At 39.9% G+C, this 21,847-nt stretch overlaps 1 protein-coding gene across 1 annotated transcript in view; it reads right to left on the bottom strand.

The window, feature by feature from the left end:
- CSMD3 (CUB and Sushi multiple domains 3) overlaps positions 1 to 21,847 on the bottom strand; it is a 1,852,015-nt gene that overhangs the window by 224,004 nt on the left and 1,606,164 nt on the right. The window contains exons 50-51 of the mRNA XM_033933128.1: positions 4,745 to 4,933; positions 1,108 to 1,293 (exon numbers count right to left, since the gene is read on the bottom strand). Coding sequence (XP_033789019.1) covers positions 1,108 to 1,293; positions 4,745 to 4,933 — 375 coding nt within the window. The remainder of the gene's footprint in view (positions 1 to 1,107; positions 1,294 to 4,744; positions 4,934 to 21,847) is intronic.

The following is a 21,847-nucleotide window of genomic DNA, read 5'->3' as shown; positions in this document are numbered from 1 at the left end:
TTTGCATTGTCAGAGATTGGTGTTATGTCTTCTTACATGAGTGAATCAAAATGTGACAATGGTGCTCTAGTTAATTCTGTTTTCTAAGGAGTGTGCTGTTTTGACATAAGGGAGTTCCCCCGTAAATTTGCGGTTTGTGAATCACAGACTCGCTTATTCGCAGTCTGCTCTGACCGCCTCTTCCTGTAGTAAAGTCGGGCTACACCAATCAGGAGCTGCATGTCAAAGCAGCTCCTGATTGGTGTAGCCTGACTTTACTACAGGAAGAGGCGGTTGGAGCAGACCACGAGTGATTTTCTTTATCTGCCGGCGCTCCATCTACCCTCTTCTGCCTCCCTTGCCTTTTGACAGGTAAATAACCACATTTTTGATTTTTCGAAATTCGCGGGGGTTCCTGGAATGGAACCCCCGCGAATTTCAGAGTAGTACTGTATTTTGATTTTGTTTATCCTTAAAAACTTTGGTGAGTTTGTCTTGTATATAAATTGCTCCATGTGGTACTTCTGCTCTATCTTTCAGATAAGCTGTCAAAGTACAAGTGTTGCTTAGAAAGAATTATGCTCCTCTCAAAAAAGTCCTCTCTGGTTTCCAGGTCTTAACACCATCAGCTCCTATAATAACTTTTCCTATAATATCTGAAACTTCCTAATCTCTTATTTGTCCTGTTTATCTATTTTGAATAGATTGTAAGCTCTGTTGAGCAGGAGATTTTCTCTTACATGTACAGCATCATATACATGTGTAGAACTGATACGTAGTAGTAGTGGGTTGCGGGTGAAAATTTTCCTAAACCAATTTGGCTAATCCCCTCTTTTACTAAGGTGCGCTAATCAAATTAGCGCATGCTAACGCATCCATAGACTAACATGGATGCGTTAGCGTTTAGTGCATGCTAAATTGATTAGTGCGCGCTATTCAATTAGCGCACCTTAGTAAAAGGGCCTAAATCTTAGCTGGTTAGATTTGAGCTTGGTACCCTATAAAAAAATGAATGCCAAGATAAATAAAATAAATACATGCTTTGGGATTCACTTTCTTTCTGTAAAATAAATGTATTTAACTGCAATTTTTAATTCAGTCATAATCAAATTCTTAAACATTGCTTACCTACACAACGGGGTGTTTTATTATGATTACTCCATGTACCATCTGGTTGACATACTGCAGTAGTGAGCTCCTTTGATGATAGTTTATAGCCATCATTGCAAAAATAAGTAACACTGGTACCAACTAAATAATCTGTAGCTAATATTCCACCATTTAAAGGAGCTTTGGGCATCCCACAAGAGATTGCTGAAATATAAACAAAACAATAAATTATATCATCGACATTATTCATTAAAAGGTACACCACACATGAAATGTACTCCAGACGCTTGAATGGAAAACTGAAGTCTTCCCAATTCACATAATGAATATGCTTAAGACATAATGACACACAATAGAGACAGTGCATACAAATATACATGTTAGGAAGGAGAAAAAAGCTCCAGGTGAAATGAAAATTAGTGACATATGAGGTAAATTTTTAGAGGCCCTTTTACAAAGTTGCAGTTAGCACTAATAATGCCTGTTTAATGCAGCATAAAATGACATACCATGGGTGCGCTGAGGCATCCCATGGTAATTTCACCATTCGCTATAAAAATAAAATTTATTTTATAAGGCAGTGGTGTGTTTGGCAATGAAGAATAGGCATGTTCTGTGCTAATTGGTTAGCACAGCTACTTGCCATGCACTAACCAATCAGTGTGTGCTTAACACATGAGCCCTTACTGGGAAATTCTATAAATGACACGCTTTTTACAAAGCCACATTAGGCTTTTTAATCGCCAGCCATGACGGCATTACTCATAGGAATTCTATGAGCATCAGCGCTTTTACCACCAGGGCTGGAGATAAAAAAGTCTAACGCAGCTTCATAAAAGGAGGGGTTAATTACTTCATAAACTTAATCAGTGCCAATAATTGACAATAAGCATCTTATAACAGACATAAATTGCACTTAATTGGATGTTAGGTGCCTAACTTGGTAGACGCCTATCAGTTTGAAGTAGGTGTCTAGTCTAAGGCACTTATCACAAAGCAGGCATGGTTGGGGGGGATGGATCGTGGGCGTGTTTTAGCACCACACTAGTCGACCCTGAGGGACAGATTCTATAAAAAGTGCCGAGCGGTGCGTACACTGTAGGTATCACTTGGCGTGGTTGTCAATCAAAAAAAAGGCACCAGACTTAGGTGTCACTAGGCATTCTGGACATAGGCTCCACATCATTATGCCAATTTTTCAATCACTTAATTTGGAGGCGCCTATGTCAGATGCCTAAGTCAACCAGGCCTATTTTCCACCCATAACCATGCCTACTTTTTAATATAGGTGTCCTTAGGCATGGGTGTGCGAATCCACTTAGGTGTCACTAGGCGTCCTAAGAATTTGGTGCCAAACTCTTAAATTGTTCAATTAATGTTTTTATCTTGATTGGCTGAAAAACTGACATGGTCAATTATCACGCAATTAAAAAATAAAAATTAGGTGCGGATCCCAAACTTAGGTGTCATTAGGTGGCTGCAATTAAGGTGCCATTTATAGAATCTGACCCTTACTGCCTACATAATGGATGGTGGTAAGAATTCATGTGCAAATCTGTTTTAATGGCCATGCAATAATGGAAAATTTGGTGCATGGCCATTAATTCCCAAAAATAGGAATTTTGGTCATTTTTACCCCAGCAGTAGGAATGGCTTTAGCGCATGGGAATGACTCACATAAGAGTGCACTAAGATCACGTTTTACCACTGTTTGGTAAAAGGGCCCGTTAAAAACTTATTAGAGATCTATTAACCTAGAATTTCTAACTAGATTGTAAGCCCTTCAGCTACAGAAAAAATACTCACTGCACCATTTTGATAGCTTTGGGCTTGCAAGTGATATACAAGAAATTAAAATAATGTGTGCCAAAAAACATTATGAAGGTAGACCTGGAGAAAGTAACTGCATAGAATCTTGATAGTTTTGGAGGATTCTGTCAGGTATTCGTGACCTGGATTGACCACTACTACAAATTGGATACTGAACTAGATGGACCTTTGGTCTCATCCAGTATGACAACCCTTATAATAATAATAATAATAACTTTATTTTTGTATACCACCATACCCAGATGAGTTCTAGGCGGTTCACATTAATTAAACAGAGTTACAATTGGTTCCGTACAAGATTGATCAGAGTTGCGAACAGCGAAGATAAGTAAGGGGGAGAGGGGGGAGTCAGGGGGGGTTCATTAGGGGAGAGGTGGAGGTTAATGAAGGGGTATTAAGGGTCCTGGTCTTGGAATAGGTGGGTTTTGAGTAATTTTCTAAAGTCAAGGTAGTTGGGGGCCTTGAGGACCATTTGGGCTAGCCATGGGTTTAGTTTGGCGGCCTGAAAGGCGAAGGTTTTGTCAAGGAATTTTTTTGAGTGGCATAGTTTTAGGGAGGGGTAGGCGAAGAGTTGAATTCTGCGGGAGTTCTTAGTGTTGTGGTTTAGGGTGAAATGAGGGGAGATGTAGCTTGGGGATAAACCGAATATTGTTTTGTTCTTAAGTGATTTTTTTGACTGATATAAAGGAAGCATTCTGGGTACACGGTAGGAAAATATATATCTACATTTAAAGTGAATATTTTAAGAACAATGAGGATATTTGCATAGACTGTGGGAGCACATTTATTTCTTGTTATGCTAGTATTTTTTAAACAAAAGTAGATGTTAATTTCAATCATGGAACAGGCTTCAATTAGCACAACTACTACTTATCTCTATAGCACTAGTAGATGCACACGGCGCTGTACATAAACACCATGCAAATGTCTAAATGTAGGCACCAGTGGTGTAGTAAGAAGGGGGGGTGGACTGCCCCAGGCGCCGTCTTGTTGAGGGCGTCCCACCTCTCCGCCACCCCATGCCACGTTCATGCACTCCCCGGAATCTCTTTAAATCTTCACCAGCGCAAACAACTGCTTTGGCTCCCCTCTGAAATCACTTCCGGGTCTCGGGGCCAGAATGTGATGTCAGAGGTAAAGCCAACACTGGTGCAACAGGCCAGAGAAACTACTCGCACTGGCAAAGATTTAAAGAGGTATTGGAGGAAGGGAGGGCACGAGTGTGGCATAGGGGACAGGGAAGGAGCGGGGGAGTTGCAAAAGGAAAAGGGGGGCAGAGAGGAGGGCGCAGGGGGTGCCATCTCCCCAGGCGCCTCTTACCCTCGCTATACCATGCTAGGCAGCTAATCTTCCACCAAGGGGGGGGGGGGGCTCTCCTATTTGGTTCCTATCCTATAAAGGAAAGTAGGCACCTACATTTTTTTTATAGAATGCTAAAACAAGTCAAATAGGCACCTTTATTTTAGTTGTAAACACTCACACCAGGCATTATGCTAGTATAAATGTATAGATTGCAAAAACCCCTACATAACTGTGTACTCCATCTACCCAGACTCCTCCCAATGTGTATATCCACCTTCAAAGTACAAGCTATTGTATTTAGGCACCATGTTATAGAATAGTACACAGATAGAATACTGGCATTATTCATGGATATATCATTATTGTTCATTTATGTCTAGTCTTAGTGATGGCACCCTCCACATATGTAGATCAATATGCTATGATTATTTATGGAGCCTTGATTTTGCTATTTTTACAGATGTTCTATTGTATCTCTTTGATTGTAATAGCTTGATGTCAGATCTGCAATTTGTATATTTACCTTGACAGGCTGGGACTGGTGCATCCCATGCATAGTATCCATATGGAAACTTTCTGCAGACAGCAGTGCTTTTCCCAATGAGCCTAAATCCTCGATCACAAGCCCAGCGAACCAAGCTGTTCAAATGCCCACCTGTCTGGCTGACAATGAATCCATGAGGAGGAGACTCTGGAGTACTACAGTAAAGAGCTAGCAAAGACAAACACAAACATGTTAATTACTGTAGAACCTGATCATAAGAAAATACAGAGCTGGTGATGTTCTAGTTTTACATTTGGATAAAACAAGGGGAAACAAAACTTTCTTTTGCAGCAATGTCGCAGCGTTTGATAACGCGATACGTTTCTCCAAAGCAGCATTTAGTGAGATTGTGCACTTTTTTTTATACAGTTGAAGACTTATAAGACTCCTGAGGCAGGCCGTTTGGGCCGAAACATGCGCATGTCGAGTCGCAGAGTCATTTTATGAATTTTGGATGAATAAAGGCATTTGGATTTATCAGATGAGTTGAAAGACACTTTTTTGTGCACCATTCTGATTGTGCTAGTTTTATAGTTAACATTGTAGTTCTGTAATATAGTTATGATTTCAAATAGCTCATGAACATTCAACAGAACCAGGGACAGTTTCTTGTCTCCACTGGATCGAAAGTGAAAGACAAGTAGAGACAAGAAACTGTCCCTGCACACAGCGGCTTTGACCCTTGAGGCAGGCCTCACGGTTGAAGCACGTACGTTTCTGGTCTTGAGTGAATAAAAGGATTGAGCACCGCAGTGTCCCCTGAGGAAGGCGTTTGAATACGCTGAAACAGGGATCCTTGTCGGGATTATTATTTGTTAAAGAAAGCCTTTACCACTGGTTGAAAAGACACCACCCTTGCCTTTTTTGTTTGACTGTTTTTTTATAGCCATTGCTGGCATTATTCCTGGACACTCAATGCTGGACCATGTCCTGGCACTGGCATGGAATAACCGGGTTTAAGCAGCCAGCTATCTCTTAAGTGGTTAAGAATGATATCCAGCACTTAACCGCAAAAGTGACATCACATAAAAGTGGTCCAATTTGTCTGCTTAACTTAGGCAGTTAAGTGTTTAATATTGTAATTTAACTACAAATGTGCCAATTCTGCCCCTAGAATGCCGACAAACAACTCCGTCCCTGGACCACCCACAAAATAGCTTTCAGTTTAGTGGGATGAACCAGTTAAGTGCCACTGAATTTCAGTGGATATCACTGCACAAGTGATGTAACTAGCCAGGAGTATTTCTGACCAGTTAAATTGCTTTGCATATTGACCCCTATAGTTTTTATATACAGTGTAATATGAATTTAAGCATAGCCCATTATTAAATACAATAGTGTGAAATTTAGACAGGAAAACTTACCATGTGAACAGACTGAACATTTTCCTTACATGAAATCATTAAAATCATTGCAGGATTACTAAATATGCATACTTTTATCCAGCTGAAGTGGAGGCATTGCCAAAGGCAAGTTGGAAAACAACACAAGCAGATTAGATTTTCAAAACTATGAGGATGATATGTTAAAATGCAACATGACTATGCACAAATGGGTCTCACATGTTGCTTTGTGTTATTTTCCTCATGAATCTCACTTTTGTAAATTCTAAGATGTACAGAAGTTTATGAAAAGTCGACCTTAATGAGCTGCTACAATGCAAAGGATATAAAGAACCTCATTAAATAATACATTTGCAAAAACAAGTATGTGAAAAGGCTTGTAGGGGCTTGTTTTCATCAAAAACAAATGCTTGTTTCTTTGCTCTTTGCCCTATAGCCTCTTTTGAATGCTGGTAGTGGTATGTGCTTAAAGAAGCCCTTACTAGAGGACCTCCATTGCCCGATGGGCCAGTGGACTTCCCCATTGCTCTCTTAACCTCATCTTGTGACATGTTCTATCCCTTCAATTAAAATAAGTTTTTCTCCTAGATACCTCACTAAATTCTCTGATACTTAACTCACTCCCATAGAGACAAATCCAGTAGAAGGCTAATGATACCCACCGGCTTATGCTCCCTTTTCGATTTGCCACTGTGGGAGTAAGTTGAGGACATCCTGAAACAATATCTTTGTTTTTGCTGATATGGCCATGGTTTGCCATGGGGAATAGAAGGCACTGGAAGTTTTCTAACTTTCAACCTTAGATTGAAGCTTGCCAAGGAGCATTGTTTGACCTCTAGCATCGCTGGGATTTGAGGTTCCTAGAAAAGTTTTCTGCCAGAAGCCTAGTAGCCATAAGTCATGATTACAGGGATATTGCAGAGAAGTCCTACTTCTAGTCTGGCAGCTCCTGTGCTGCTTTGGAGGAGGGAGATCTTCATAAAGGAGGGAAGTAGGAAGTAATCCTGTAGCTAGGACCTGCCCACCAGAGGATGCAAATCTCACTTGTTTTGGACAAGTCACTTCATCTTCATGCCCTGAGAGAAGGTTATAGCATACTACTTCTAAATCAAGCAAAGAAAGCCACAATTCATTTAGAATTTATTTTTCTTTTAAATTTTCAGGTGTTTTTGTTAGTTCATTTCACAGATTTGTTATAATAACTTCTTTTTGATGTGCATTAGGTCTTTCTTTTTTAATAAGTTTAAAAGTAATATTACAAGAATAATACACTTGAAAGGAAAAGGAAAAACTATAACTGAAAACTGACATAGAAAATAAAATATTAATAATAAATATTTAAATTATAGATTTCCAATAGTTCACAATTAAAAGGGGATTCAAGCACAAGTAAAAATATGTTTGTTTGTTTTAATATAAGGCAATAGGACTAATGAGGACACTTATCTATCCAATATCCAGATAGGCCACTGAACTTAACTTCTATCAAGTGTTCAACAGAGACACAGTTGTTGGGTGGGGGAGGGGAGGGAGATGGAAGGGGAGCAGATGCTCCTCCAAACAGATTTCCAACTAGAACAACACCTATGTGGTTTTAAAGACTTACTTGCATTAGCATCTATTTTTTACACAGTCTGCTCCCTCCAAAGTAAAAAGCTCGCTATGATTCTGGGATTCAGCTACATTTTCCTGGGTTCTAGAAAGATCACTCTCCATAGATTTGTCAAAAACATTTACCTCCTCTTTTAAGAAACTGTGCGTGGAGCCGTGCTGAATGGCCTGCACTGCTCCCGATGCTCACTGAGTTCCACGCTAGAAACTGCTATTGCAGTTTCATAAAATGAGGCCTTAATTGTTGAAGTTCAAAAAAGATATAATTCATATCACTTGTCTTAACTAAGCATTTACAAGGAAAATGGAGAAATAAAAGACCATCCAGCTGTAAGACCCTAGGATGTTAATTTTGTAACGCATCAAATTTCACTGAATGCATGTTAATTCATAGGTTACCAGACATTAGATTGTTAATTCATAGGTTACCAGACTAAAATATTTATAGCAGGATGTGCTACAAATTTTACGTGATGGCAAGGAACAAGAGACACACCTAAGAGACAGACAGCCTTCTACAATGGGGACAGCAATCCAGATACAAGAGTCATGAGGAAAAGATGTGGAACATCTTTCCCTCATGACTCTTTTATCTTGATGGAACAAGAAGCACCATGGATGTGAGATGGGTTCTTGAAAAAATGAGAGTACCAGTAGGATGATGCATTTTATTGAATGCACCAATGCCTGTGAGTGCATATATCATGAAAATCTCTGAGCCACATTAATAATAATAATTTTATTCTTATATACCGCCAAAGCCGTAGTAGTTTGAGGCAGTTTACAATAAGAGGAGCTGGACAATCAGTGAAGATAAGTACAAAGTAAGGTTTTAAAGTACATGAAGCGGATACAGGGATAGGAGGGCTGGAACATGCTGCAAACAATCAGCGAGAATAGGGGCACTGGACAGACATCAATACAAGTAGGCAGAGAACAGAGCGGGAATGAGAGATCGTGGTAAAAATCAGATGGAGTAAAGTGATAGGGCAATGGGAGCAATTAGGTTACAAATCGGTTGAACAAGTTTGTTTTTACTAGTTTTCTAAAACTTAGATAGGAGGAAGAGTGCGTTATTAAGTTGCTCAGCCAGTTGCTCATTTGGCCTGCTTGGAAAGCAAGTGTTCTGTCTAGGTATCTTTTGTATTGGCAGGCCTTTATTGATGGATGGGTGAACATGTGGACTCTGCGTGTAGGTCTGCTGGGGCAGTCCAATTTGAAATGTGCGACCAGGTATGTGGGGGCCGAGCCAAGTATAGATTTAAAACAAAGACAGGCAAATTTAAACAGGACTCTTGCTTTTAGGGGCAGCCAATTAAGATTTTGGTAATAGGGAGTTATGTGGTCCCATTTTTTTATGCCAAAGATAAGTCGGACGGCTGAGTTTTGGATGATTCAGAGTCTTTGAATAGTTTTCTTGAAAGATCCCAGATAAATGATGTTGCAGTAGTCGATTAAGTTTAGTATGAAGGCTTGCACCAATAAACGGAATGAAGTTGCATCGAAGTACTTTCTGATGGTTCTTAGTTTCCATAGAGTCGAGACGCCTTTTCTAATCAATAGCTCAGTGTGCGCTTCAAGAGTAAGGTGACGGTCCAGGGTTACTCCCAGAATTTTTATGGAGTTGACAATAGGATAGACTTGACCATTCAAGGAAATTGAAGTCTTTGAGTTTGTCATTCGGGCTAGCTAGGAAGAATTTGGTTTTTTCTGAGTTGAGTTTCAATCCATTGATCGATTTGCTTTAATATGAATGCCAGGTGAATCTTTGTCTCAGGAGATAGGTTTGTTAGGGGAAAAACTAAAGTGATGTCATCTGCATACTGCAGCTCTTATGCACAATCAAGAAACAATAGCTCAAAGAGAATGACAGAATGGTTTAAAATTGGCAAAGAGAATATTAACAGGGAAGCATGACTGTAAGAAGAAACCTGAAGTATGAAAATTGGTGGAAGACTCATCAACAGCTTTAATTATACTGATGATATTACGTTACTGGCTGAAAGTGAAGAAAATCTGAAACATGCAATTAGCAAGATCAAAGAATACAGTTTCAAAATGGGCCTTCCTCTTAATATGACAAAGACAAAGATACTAATAACTTAAAAAATCACAAATTTTATTCCTGATTAGAATTAATAGAAATAATAGATTACTTTAATCTGCTTGGATCAATGATGAAACAACAAGTAGTCAAGAAATCCAACAATGTATCAGTCTTAGCAGAATGGGTATGAAGGACCTAGACAAGATCTTCACATGCAGAGATGTATCTTTACATACAAAGATTTGACTAGTCCAAGCCATGGCATTTTCAATTATGTCATATGGATGTAAAAATTGAAGAAACAAGATAGGATTAAGATTGATGCCTTTGAAATATGGAGCTGGATAAGAATACAGCATTATACTATGGATTGCCTGAAGAACCAATTAGTATTGAAAGAGATCAAAACTAAGCTTTCTTCAGAAACTGAAAGGACAAGACTTCAGCTTTCATACTTTGAACACATTGTGTGACGAGAAAGATCATTAGAGAAAGATATTGTGCTTAGCATAGTTGAAGGTCAATGCAAAAGAGGAAGATCAGCCATTAATGTGATAGATTCTGCACTGTAAATTAGTAGTCTCCTGACCGAAGACCAAACACAGCTCAGGCAGCTATCCATAGTTGACACTACTTCAGTGGCACCTAAGAACAACAACAAATCTAACATGCACTAAAAAAAGAATATCCTTAATGGTGTCCTATCTTGGCCACAACACTGAAAACTTGACATACATAAAGTCAGTACAGAGTTCTCTCTCTGTTAATTCCCTGGGCACAATTAGCTAATTATTTTCATCTGCATTTCCTAGAAAAGTAATTGTTTTATTCTTTAAAGTTTTCAAGTTTTATTAGGATTTTATATACCGCCTATCAAGGTTATCTAAGCGGTTTTACAATCAGGTACTCAAGCATTTTCCCTCTCTGTCCCAGTGGGCTCACAATCTAGCTAACGTACCTGGGGCTATGGAGGACTGAGTGACTTGCCCAGGGTCACAAGGAGCAGCACGGGGTTTGAACCCACAACCCCAGGGTGCTGAGGCTGTAAATCCAACCACTACGCCACACATTTCCTAATAGAAACTGGCATCTTGGTCTAGAACTAGGAATGATTAATTTTTTATATGATCTTATCATTCATTAACCCCTTCTTTTGCAAACGCTCATTAACCGTTTTAGTGCACGCTAAACACTAACGTGTCCATAGACTTATAATGGGTGTGTTAACTTTTAGCATGCGCTAAAACGCATAGTGCACCTTAGTAAAAGGAGCCCTAAATTACTTGAGTTTTCCTGGAGTGAAAGGTTTCTATATGATTTTTCTTATCAAGACCTCACAGCTTTAAAACAATCTGTTATAAATTAATTATTCCATGAAGAAATCTCAGATCTTACCATGCAGTATACATTTGAAGGGCAGAATGTCTGAAATCCTGTAAATTTACAAGTTTGAAGTAAAAAAACAAAGGGCCTCTTCTACTAAACTGCGCTGACTGGCCTGCACTGCTTCCAACGCTCATAGAGTTCCTATGAACGTTGGGAGCAGCGCGGGCCATTCAGCACAGGCTCCTGGCGCTAAAACTGCTAGCTCGGTTTAGTAGAAGAGGGGGAAAATCTGTATGTGCAAAATTAAAAATGGATTCTTATGATTTTAAAGAATTACAGGGCTCCCATAATAAAGTATGGTAAAGTTTTCCTTTTACTACACCTTGGGCCCTTTTAATATGCTACACTATAAGTTGGCCTGCATTATAATTAGCGTGTTTCCAGCGTGCTGAGGCCACTTTTAGTGCAGCTGTAAAATGGCTGCATTTTCCATTTTCTGAATTAATGGCCAAACACTAATTTCCGCTCCAGTTTGTTAGCACAAAGCAATATATCTGCCCTAACTAATTAGCACAGATCACACCTACTCTCTGCCCCTGAACACAGCTTGTGCAAAAAAATATTATTTTAGCATGTGGAAAGTGCACGCCAAACAAAAAACTACCACAGGATGCCTGAGTGCATCCCATAGTAGTTTCATTTTAGAAACAGAGAAACGATGGCAGATAAAGGCCAAATGACCCTTGCAATTTGCCCATCTGCAGTAACCATTATCTCTTCCTCTCTCTAAGAGATCCCAAGTGCCTATCTCAGGCTTTCTTGAATTCTGACATAATCTCTGTCTCCACCACCTTTTCTGGGTGACTGTTACACACATCTACCACCCTTTCTGTAAAAAAGTATTTTCTTAGATTACTCCTATCACCTCTTAACCTCATCCTATGTCTTCTCATTTCAGAGCTTCCTTTCAAAGGGAAGAGACTTGACTCATGCTTATTTATGCTACTTAGGTATTTAAACATTTCTATTATATCTCCACTCTCCCGCCTTTCCTCCAAAGTATATGTATTGAGATCTTTAAGTTTGTCCCCATATGCCTTATCACAAAAACCACACACCATTTTAGTAGGCTTCCTCTGGACCGACTCCATCCTTGTTATATCTTTATGAAGCTGTGGTCTCCAGAATTATACTAATTGAGATCTCACCAGAGTCTTATACAGGGGAATCAATACCTCCTTTTTCCTACTGGCCATACACCTTCCTTTGCACCCTAGCATCCTTCTAGCTTCTAGTGAAGATTTTGCAGAAATGATGTGATGTGGTCGTATTGCTTACAATCTTCTTTTTTATATATATTTTAATTTTTATAATATTTCAAATTACATCAAATAAAACATTTGACTAGCAATAGGTTTATATTCAGGAAACTAAAACAAAATGAAAAAAAAAAAAGAAGCCCAAATAAGAACTTCACTACTCAATATCAATACCAATATAACCCCGGTAGAACAACTATGAAGGTAGATCCAAGAAAGGAAAAATGGAGAATAATAAAAAAATGAAAAGTACATAAGGAAATTATACCTGAACTTCCCCTTATCTAAATAATAAGTATTATATCAATTATAACTTCAAATACAATTAAACATCTTCAGACACTTCAACTGGATTTTAAGATGGAACCTGAGATTCTCTAGTAATTTGGAATTGCTTTTTGCTTTCAAGAAAATTAGAAAATTGTAATGGTTTAAAAAAGACATAATTTTGGGATTGGTAAGTTACCACTCATTTACAAGGAAATCTAACCACAACTTGCTTACCAAGAGAACTAGCCTATTAATACTGCAAGAAACCTTTTCCTTCTAGCTATCACTATTTTGAGCCAATCAGGGCCTTAGGCCCCCCACAGCATCTCAAGATGCATTGGGAGGGGTAAGGCCCATCATTCTCAGCACACAGCCCTGTAGGCAGGAGAGAGTGGGCTTCTGTCCTGCTGATTTGTCTTTGGAAGGTCCAGGGGTCCAGGGATGTGGGGGAATGTTAGGGAGGGTCCAGAAATGTTGGGGGATGTAGGGGGAGAATCCAGGGATATTGGGGGTCCAGAAATGTTGGGATATTATGGGGGGATGTGGGGGGGAGAGGTCCAGAGATGTCAGGGGGATGTCAGGGGAAGGGTGTAGGGCTCCGCAGCTCAGCTAATACTGGCAGGGGGAATCCCCATCAGCTGAGAAGGCAGGAATACCCAAAACTGGTTCAGTTGATGGGAATTCCTCTGTTGCAATCGGACAAGGTAGTTGGGTACATTTAGAAAACTTGCTTTTGTGAATTTTACACGTGAATGTTTTTATGGCCAATAAAGCTAGACGTCCTAAAGACCAAAACTTATACATAGGTCATTTTCAAAAAATAAAAGTTAGACATCTGGCAGTTTTGATAATGGATATTTTTTTCTGCTGAGTTTGTGGACATCTTGCCCATAACATCCAACCTCAGACTTACAGGTCCTATCGGAAATGCCCCTCCATGGGTATACAGCTAGTTTAATTTTCATCAGCAGTTGAAGCCGTGGTTTCAGACCAATATTCAGTTTGAGTCATTGCTTCCAACACTAGGACAATGTGAAGAACTTGCCTGGCTGAGCAGCTTTAATTCAGTTCAGTTTCCAACAGTAGATGAAGCCAGTGTAACAAGTCAATATCCAGTACCAGCCTTGCTGCCAGTTCCCAGAAGAGGTGAAGAACTGACCCAGCTTTGGAAGCAGGTTCCTAGACCAGTGGTCTCAAACTCAAACCCTTTGCAGAGCCACATTTTGGATTTGTAGGTACTTGGAGAGCCGCAGAAAAGATAATGTCTTATTAAAGAAATTTCCCTGCACTGTACTTTCTTTTTATTTTTAGCTATTCACCTCTCCCAGCTTGTTTTTTTAGGCCTCTGGTTTTTTTTTTTGCAACGTGTAAAATTGCTCAGGGTCAACACCTTCCTTTCAGGAAAAAATAAAATTTAATTTTTTTAAACGCAGCTCATGTTTCTCTGTGTAAAAAAATAAAATAAAAACAGCAGACAAACAGCAAAACAAATTTTCTCTCTCGCATTTCAAAAAGCTTGATCTCCTATCTGTGCACTGTGATTGGATTTCTCTCTCTACACACAGATACAAAGCATGCTGGTTTTAAAACTCTTAAATTTTTTTCTGACCAGTCCTGAGTTAGTTACCAAAAAGGCTGACGTCTGTTAGAGCTACAATATTCATTTAGGACAAGAAAAGCCCAACCCCTGTCTGTGCACTGCGATTGGGATTTCTCTCTCTGCACACAGACACAAAGCTTGCTGGTTTTAAACTCCTGAGTTAGCTTGCCCCACCCTATCCCCTATTCCCTCACCCCTTTCCCCTCCCCCCCTCTCCCCACATAACCCATCTGTGCTATTACAGCTTATTTGAAACACCATATTCTCAAATCTCTCTATTTCTCTCTGCTTTTGTTTAACCAAAGGCTTGATCACACATCCCCAAAAAATATTTCACCGCTACTGAGCTTGTTTATTAATTGGAAAAAGGTTACAGGTAAGCAAACAAACAAACAAAATTATAGAGCAATAATTTATATACTGTTAGCAAGTATTATCAAGTACAATAGACAAGTCATGAGCCATAGAGCAACATACTAAAATTTTGAACCAAAACTCTTGTCATGCACTTCTGAATCTTTTTAAGCATGTGGCTCTCTTTTAGGTAGTTTGTCTTGAACTGTGTTTTGTAGCTGAGAAATTTGGAGGTGCCTGTTAGCGGATTCTTTTTTCTTAGAATTGTAACAAATCATATAGAGCTGTAACAAAAGCACCCATTAAAGGCAAAGACTGTGCGCTCACTAATAACGATGGTGTAGTCATCAAAAAAGTAGTCCCCTACCTGCACTTTACTACCCCTTAAAGCGTACCTGATAGGTATATATTCCTTGTCCTCGATGTACGTCAATCACTGGCTATTAGTGGTTGAATATCTCATGGACTGTTGATGGTAGTCATCGTGCGATGGAAGATCTATCATTTTAGGTTTTAAATACATTAATCTGGAAGTAAGTGTCATGTACAGAAATTGATCTACACAGTTCTTTAGGGTTCCAGCCTCACCACCCAGTATTTCTTTTACTGTACTTCTACCTCCATAACCCTCTTTGTCATTTTCATAATTTCATCTCTGTACAGGTCACAGGCCTGCTGTAAAATATGAACATCCAGCAAGCAGTAAAAGTCCTGTTGTTTTTGTAAATCAAACATCCTATTCTTGTTCTTGCTGCACCATCATGTGAAAGCCTCTTTCTCATTAAGCATCATGCTCTCAACTCCATGGTATTTTCCCTCAGGCATTTCCACCATGGGATTCTGACAATTGCTAGGAAGTCAATTCGTAGAACAATTGGTAGGAAGACATTTTGTAGGATGAGACAATTGGTAGGATGAAATTTGGTAAATACAGTAAATACAAGTATCATTTCTCATTCAACCAATCAACTTTCTTAAAATGTACTGTGGGATCCCCATGATCCTCCCCAGTCCCCTGCAAAGATAGCACTCCTCGCATTGACTCCTTCACCCCCCTGCATCTCCTCACACAAACCCCAACATCCCCACTCCCTTCACATACCCCCATCATCTCCCCTATACCCTGCATGAAAAAATAAGAAGGAGGGTTGCCACTCCGTCCTGCTGATAGAGCCACCTCTTCAAAATGGCAACCCTTCTCTCTCCTAGTGCATTTTGGGATGCACTGGGAGGGGCCTTAGATGCCATAGCCAATCAAATACTCAAGCCCCTGCCAGTGCATCCCAAAATACACTGGGAGAGGGGAAGGGCTGCCATTTTGAAGAGGTGGCCCCATCGGGAGGAGAGAGTGGGCATCCTTCCTGCCAATTTTTTCATGTAAAGGTACAAGGGGTATGGGGGAATTTCAGGGTGTGTGTGGAAGGGTGTGGGTGGATGGGGATGTCAGGGTGTGTCAGCCTCAGTGGGAGGAAGGCTGTCTTTGGGGGGGCTGGGGGAATTGGTGGATGGGAGGGAGCGAGGAATCAGGTTTAGCTGATTGCAGCAGGGGAATCTCTGATCAGCTTATTGGGGATTCTCCAGCCGTGATTAGCTGATGGCAAGCCCAGGAGTGGGGGGACATGGAGGGGTAGCGGGTGTGTATGGTAGTGTCAGGCTCACTGAAGGGTGATGGGGGGGACAATGCAGAACTAGTAGGGGGTGAGGGGAATAATGCCCCCCTCAAAGCAGAATCATTTGCCCTTTACTGTCTTCCTACCAATTGTTGCATCCTACCAAGTTCATCCTACCAATTGTCTTCCTACCAGTTGTTGAAGACCATTCCACCACATAGTTTTGATTTTCCAAGTGTTTAAAATGTGAGGAAAGTACCCTTTGCTGTCTTCAAAACCCATGGCTTGTGGGAGCTTGCTAAGTTTCATGGGCTGAAAATGTAGAAAATCTATAAAGTGAATGCTCGGTATATCAAGCCTGATTTGTAGAAGCTTAACCCCCCTGTACTAGCGAGCCAAAATCCATCTTTTCATACAACTGCTGAATAATGATGAAATAGCCATTGTATCCTTTTGAATTGGGAGCTATGAATGTGTAGTCCTTGAATCGCTTGTCAATAACAGGCTGCCCACCCCCTTGAATTCTGACTCACGCTCATGGTAAAGATCCATCGCAAAGATGTAATTGAAATGTGTAACCCTGTCTCCTTCATACATTCACAGTCAGAAAAGCTATACCTTTTGGATATTTTAGGCCTGGTCAGATATGTCATATACAGTCCAATTCAATAAATAGTAGAAATACTCAAAAACCTAAGTGAAGGCCAACAGTAGAAAGAAAGGAACAGCTTGCTCACTCTCAGAGACGAAGACTATTTATCTCAAGTGCCCAAAGTTTACAACCAGAGCATATCGTAGTTGTTTAACTTATATCTGGGCTATCATTGATATTTGTCTTATTTTCTCTGTGAGCTGTGAAAAAATTATTACAAACTGAACAAAAATGGATAGACCGCCTTCAGACTGTACATCCTAAGGGCCTTAATATATCTTTAAATTGGCAAGCATTTTTCTAATCATAATTTAAAATAAACAATACAAATCAGAGATTTTCTCAGTTTAATATAAGTTCTCTATCTACTAGTTTACCCGTTGCCTAGGGTGATCTCTTTGCGGTTTTTAGCGGAAGTAAGTTTCTTCCGGATATGACTTAGGACGCTGCCAAAATACACCTATAAATTTGGTTGAGTTGTTTGTAGCGTCTGAGATCTTCTAAATACTTAAATGCGATGAGGAGACATGCGATTAAAAATCAGTAAGTGTAGAGGAACATTTAGAAATTCAATGGTAAATCCTAATAATATTCTATAGCTTATTCAGGCTACAGCAGTAGTATGAGATAGGTGGGTGGTGTGTTTGAGCTTTTCTGGGACGGTTAGAATTAAAGATTTTCAGCTTTCTTTAAATAGTGAAATAAGTTGATAACATTGTGTTTTAATTTATGTTGATTTAGAATATCAAACTGATTGCTGTCCTGAAGAAGCTCTCCATAATTGAAGTAGAGCGAAACGGAGATCTTCCGTCGGGATGAAAGCCGGGCATAATTCTTAACCCGAGCTAAGTAACATTCAGCAAACAGTAGCAACATCATTGTGTGATTGAGCTATATATATTTTTAATGATAGTTCACAGTTAAACAAGATAGATAATTTATATCACAGCTCACAGAGAAAATAAGACAAATATCAATGATAGCCCAGATATAAGTTAAACAACTACGATATGCTCTGGTTGTAAACTTTGGGCACTTGAGATAAATAGTCTTCGTCTCTGAGAGTGAGCAAGCTGTTCCTTTCTTTCTACTGTTGGTCTTCACTTAGGCCACTTAGGAGGAGTGTGTGGCGCAGTGGTTGGATCTACAGCCTCAGCACCCTGGGGTTGTGGGTTCAAACCCCGCGCTACTCCTTGTGACCCTGGGCAAGCCACTCAGTCCTCCATAGCCCCAGGTACATTAGCTAGATTGTGAGCCCACCGGGACAGAGAGGGAAAATGCTTGAGTACCTGATTGTAAAACCGCTTAGATAACCTTGATAGGCGGTATATAAAAATCCTAATAAACTTGGAAACTTGGACTTAGGTTTTTCAGATATGTCATATAACATCAATGCTTTTTGCCTTGTAGTGAAGGCTCACAGCATTGCAGACATTTTGGCCTGGATTCTCTAAACTGCGCCCTTTTTTAGGTGATGGTTGGCACCTAAGCTCAGTGGAAAAATGCCATTTAAACAACGTTTTTCACTGATTTTCAAGGTGCCTGCCAGCGCCTATGAAATTGGCGTTGGAATTGCCATAGTTTCAAGTTCAAGTTTATTAGGCTTTTATATACCGCTTATCAAGGTTATGTAAGCGGTTTTACAATCAGGTACTCAAGCATTTTCTCTGCCTGTCCCGGTAGGCTCACAATCTATCTAACGTACCTGGGGCTATGGAGGACTGAGTAACTTGCCCAGGGTCACAAGGAGCAGCGCAGGATTTGAACCCACAACTCCAGGGTGCTGAGGCTGAAGCTCCAACCACTGCGCCACACACTCCTCCTACTTTGTGGGGCCTAATGCCACTGTAAGTGTGGCGTAAGGCAGTCTAAAGTACTTGCAGAGGTGCAATTCACATCAAAGGTAGGCACTGTAAATTTAGGTTTGGAAACCCTGGCCTACATTTATGGGTGCCTATCTTTGCCAGAGGTGCAGTTCTCTAACCAGCGCTGTCGCATGATTGACACACGATCGGTGGACACTTTTAAGGCGGCCAGTAAGAGAATCTGGGCCTTTCTGACTTTGCATTTATGATTTTTGGCTGTGTAAGAATTATACTTATCACAGAACATTTTGGACAATCGTTCCATCTCTTTTTTTGGATGCCAAGGTTGTAAGCTGCTCTGAATATTCCTTTGAACAACAGTACAACTGGCAGTTAAGACACCTCTCTCTACTGTCTGCCTGAACTGTACACATGCCAATTAAACACAGGTACAATACAATAATAATGTGTTTTTAGCAGCACACACTTACACAAAGTGGCCTCAGAATCCAAAGGATAGCACTCCACAATGAGCTAAAAGCTCAGGTGACATCATGCTTTGCAGGTGTGTTAATGACTATAAGGTGTCTCACAATGTTTACAAAAGTTTCCTTTACTGCAGAACTGTTTGATATCTAAGCTAAACTAAACTAAACTAAACCTTAAGTTTATATACCACATCATCTCCACGGAAGTAGAGCTCGGCACGGTTTACAAGAACTTAAAAATGAGAAAGGGTAGGAAAAGGTTTACATAAGTTTATAAATCGAGTGGAAAAGTAAGGGAAAAGAAATTACATGTTAGAGAAGAGCTAGGTTTTTAGTTGTTTGCGGAATAAATGGAGGGAGCTCAGGTTCCGCAGCGGGATAGTAAGGTCATTCCAGAGACCTGTGATTTTGAAAAGAAGTGATTTTCCCAGTTTACCTGTGTGGAGAATACCATGTAGAGAGGGGAAGGATAGTTTTAATTTATGGGCGGTCCTGGTGGAGTCAGGGCACCATAAAAATGATGGAGTAACAGATGAACAATCTTGTGGCATGCCTGACGATCATTTATTTTAAAACGACACCAGCCTGTCACTGTCTGTATGGTGTAGGATCCTTATGTTTAGGTCTAGGTGTTGTTCAAAAACTACTACGCCATTCCAACATAACTTTTTTGTTTTCTGACCATCCTAGCTCAGCGTGCAATTTTGGGGTTTCTTGTAGCAATTCTATGTCTTTTAACTTTACAGCAGCTGTGGGTGCCTTGAGACACCCCACAAAACACAAGCTATAACCACATTATTTTAATCTACTAAATGCCTTCTTTTTTATCCCCAGTGATGTGGCTATAGAGCACACTTTGCAAAAGCCTGTTACAAACCCCACCACCTCTGTTTCTGATAATTGTCACAACAAAGATACTGTACATGTTTGAATTGATGTGTATTTCTCTGTAGCAAATTACTGACCTGTTCTAAGAAATGCCCTGCTTCAGATCCCCCTGGCTTATACCTTCTGGAATACAAAGAATTATATAAACCACCAGGCATAAATCTTATTTGCAAGTGATCCTTGAGCGATTATTCTACTGTTTATGGCAGTAGCAACAAATTCTATTTTATAAAGAGCAGATGCTATGTGGTCACAACCACAAACACCATTTTTCTAAGATTATCAAATGCTGAGGAAAAAAAAAAACAACCCACGGCATCTACAGGTAAGTGACCTCAAATTAGAACCAGCGGCAAGCAAAGTCAGTTCTTTTCAAAACATAAATGCTTACGTTTTGTGTAGTGAATCACCATGATTTGTGAGACTTTGAACAAAAGGATTGGTCCACGGTTACTACACTGTATAGCAGCATAGCAGCGCATTCATCACCTGTACCTAACTAAATTGTTTTATTTAGCACATTAGATTGAGGACCTGCAAACACTTACATGAAAGTTTTGTGACAGGAATCTTTTCTTCTGTTGCAGACATGCTCATACAGTATGTGCGCAGAGGCCTTGTGTGTGTGTGTGTGTGTGTTTTCTTAGTCTTTGGCCTCTGATTGTGTTCTTCCTGTGTAGAAAACACATGCCTTTGTTAAATTAAGGATCAATTTTTAGTTTGCATGAAAACATATTGTAATGTTGTTTAGAATCTTACCATTTCACTATTGTTGCTCTCTGTAGATTCCATTTTCTGTGGCGATGTTGATGTCTTAGTTTAAAACTACCGATGGAAAAAAACCCCAAAAACTGTGGATTCAGATGTTCTGGAGTTAATTTATTAAACACTGACATATAAAACTATAAGAATTCAATTAAAAAAGTACAATGATAAAAAATACTGTGATAAAAATCCAACCGGACCCTACACGGTCCATGTTTCGGCGAACACGCCTTCCTCAGCTTGTCTGCGGTGTTCTTTGCTCACATGTTTAAAGACAATAGACTGTTTTCAGTCCAATTCTTTATATGTGAGGTTGCAAACCATTGGATCCCTGAGGAAGGCATGTTCGTCGAAACACGAACCATGTAGGATCCGGTTGGATTTTTATCACAGTATTTTTTATCATTGTACTTTTTTAATTGAATTTTTATGGTTTTATGTGTCAGTGTTTAATAAATTATCTCCAGAACATCTGCATCCACAGTTTTTGTTTTCATCGGTGGATTGTTTTCACTGTGGATCATTGGGTCTCCCCATTTTTCTTAATTTAAAACTAAAAAGATCACACAGACCTCATACTCTTCACCACTGCTTCTGGCACAAACCTGACTATCGTATACTGTTCAGGGTGGGGTGGTATTTCTGGTGAAAATGTCTATAAGGAATATGATTGGACAAACAAAGAGAACCTCCTTCTCTGTGATATTCCCTTACCCCCACCAACACCACACACTATCTAGGCCAGGAATCTCAAAGTCCCTCCTTAAGGGCCGCAATCCAGTCGTGTTTTCATGATTTCCCCAATGAATATGCATTGAAAGCAGTGCATGTACATAGAACTCATGCATATTCATTGGGGAAATCCTGAAAACCCGACTGGATTGCGGCCCTCAAGGAGGGACTTTGAGACCCCTGATCTAGGCTGACACATGGCTACAGTATCCCGTTCATGGAACGCGGTTTGATGAAAAATTCAGGGGGCCCTGAAACTTAATTTTTTTAAC

This window comes from Geotrypetes seraphini, chromosome 2, assembly GCF_902459505.1.
Source record: "Geotrypetes seraphini chromosome 2, aGeoSer1.1, whole genome shotgun sequence".
Classification (NCBI taxonomy): domain Eukaryota; kingdom Metazoa; phylum Chordata; class Amphibia; order Gymnophiona; family Dermophiidae; genus Geotrypetes; species Geotrypetes seraphini.
This window is presented reverse-complemented; position numbering and strand designations above follow the sequence as displayed.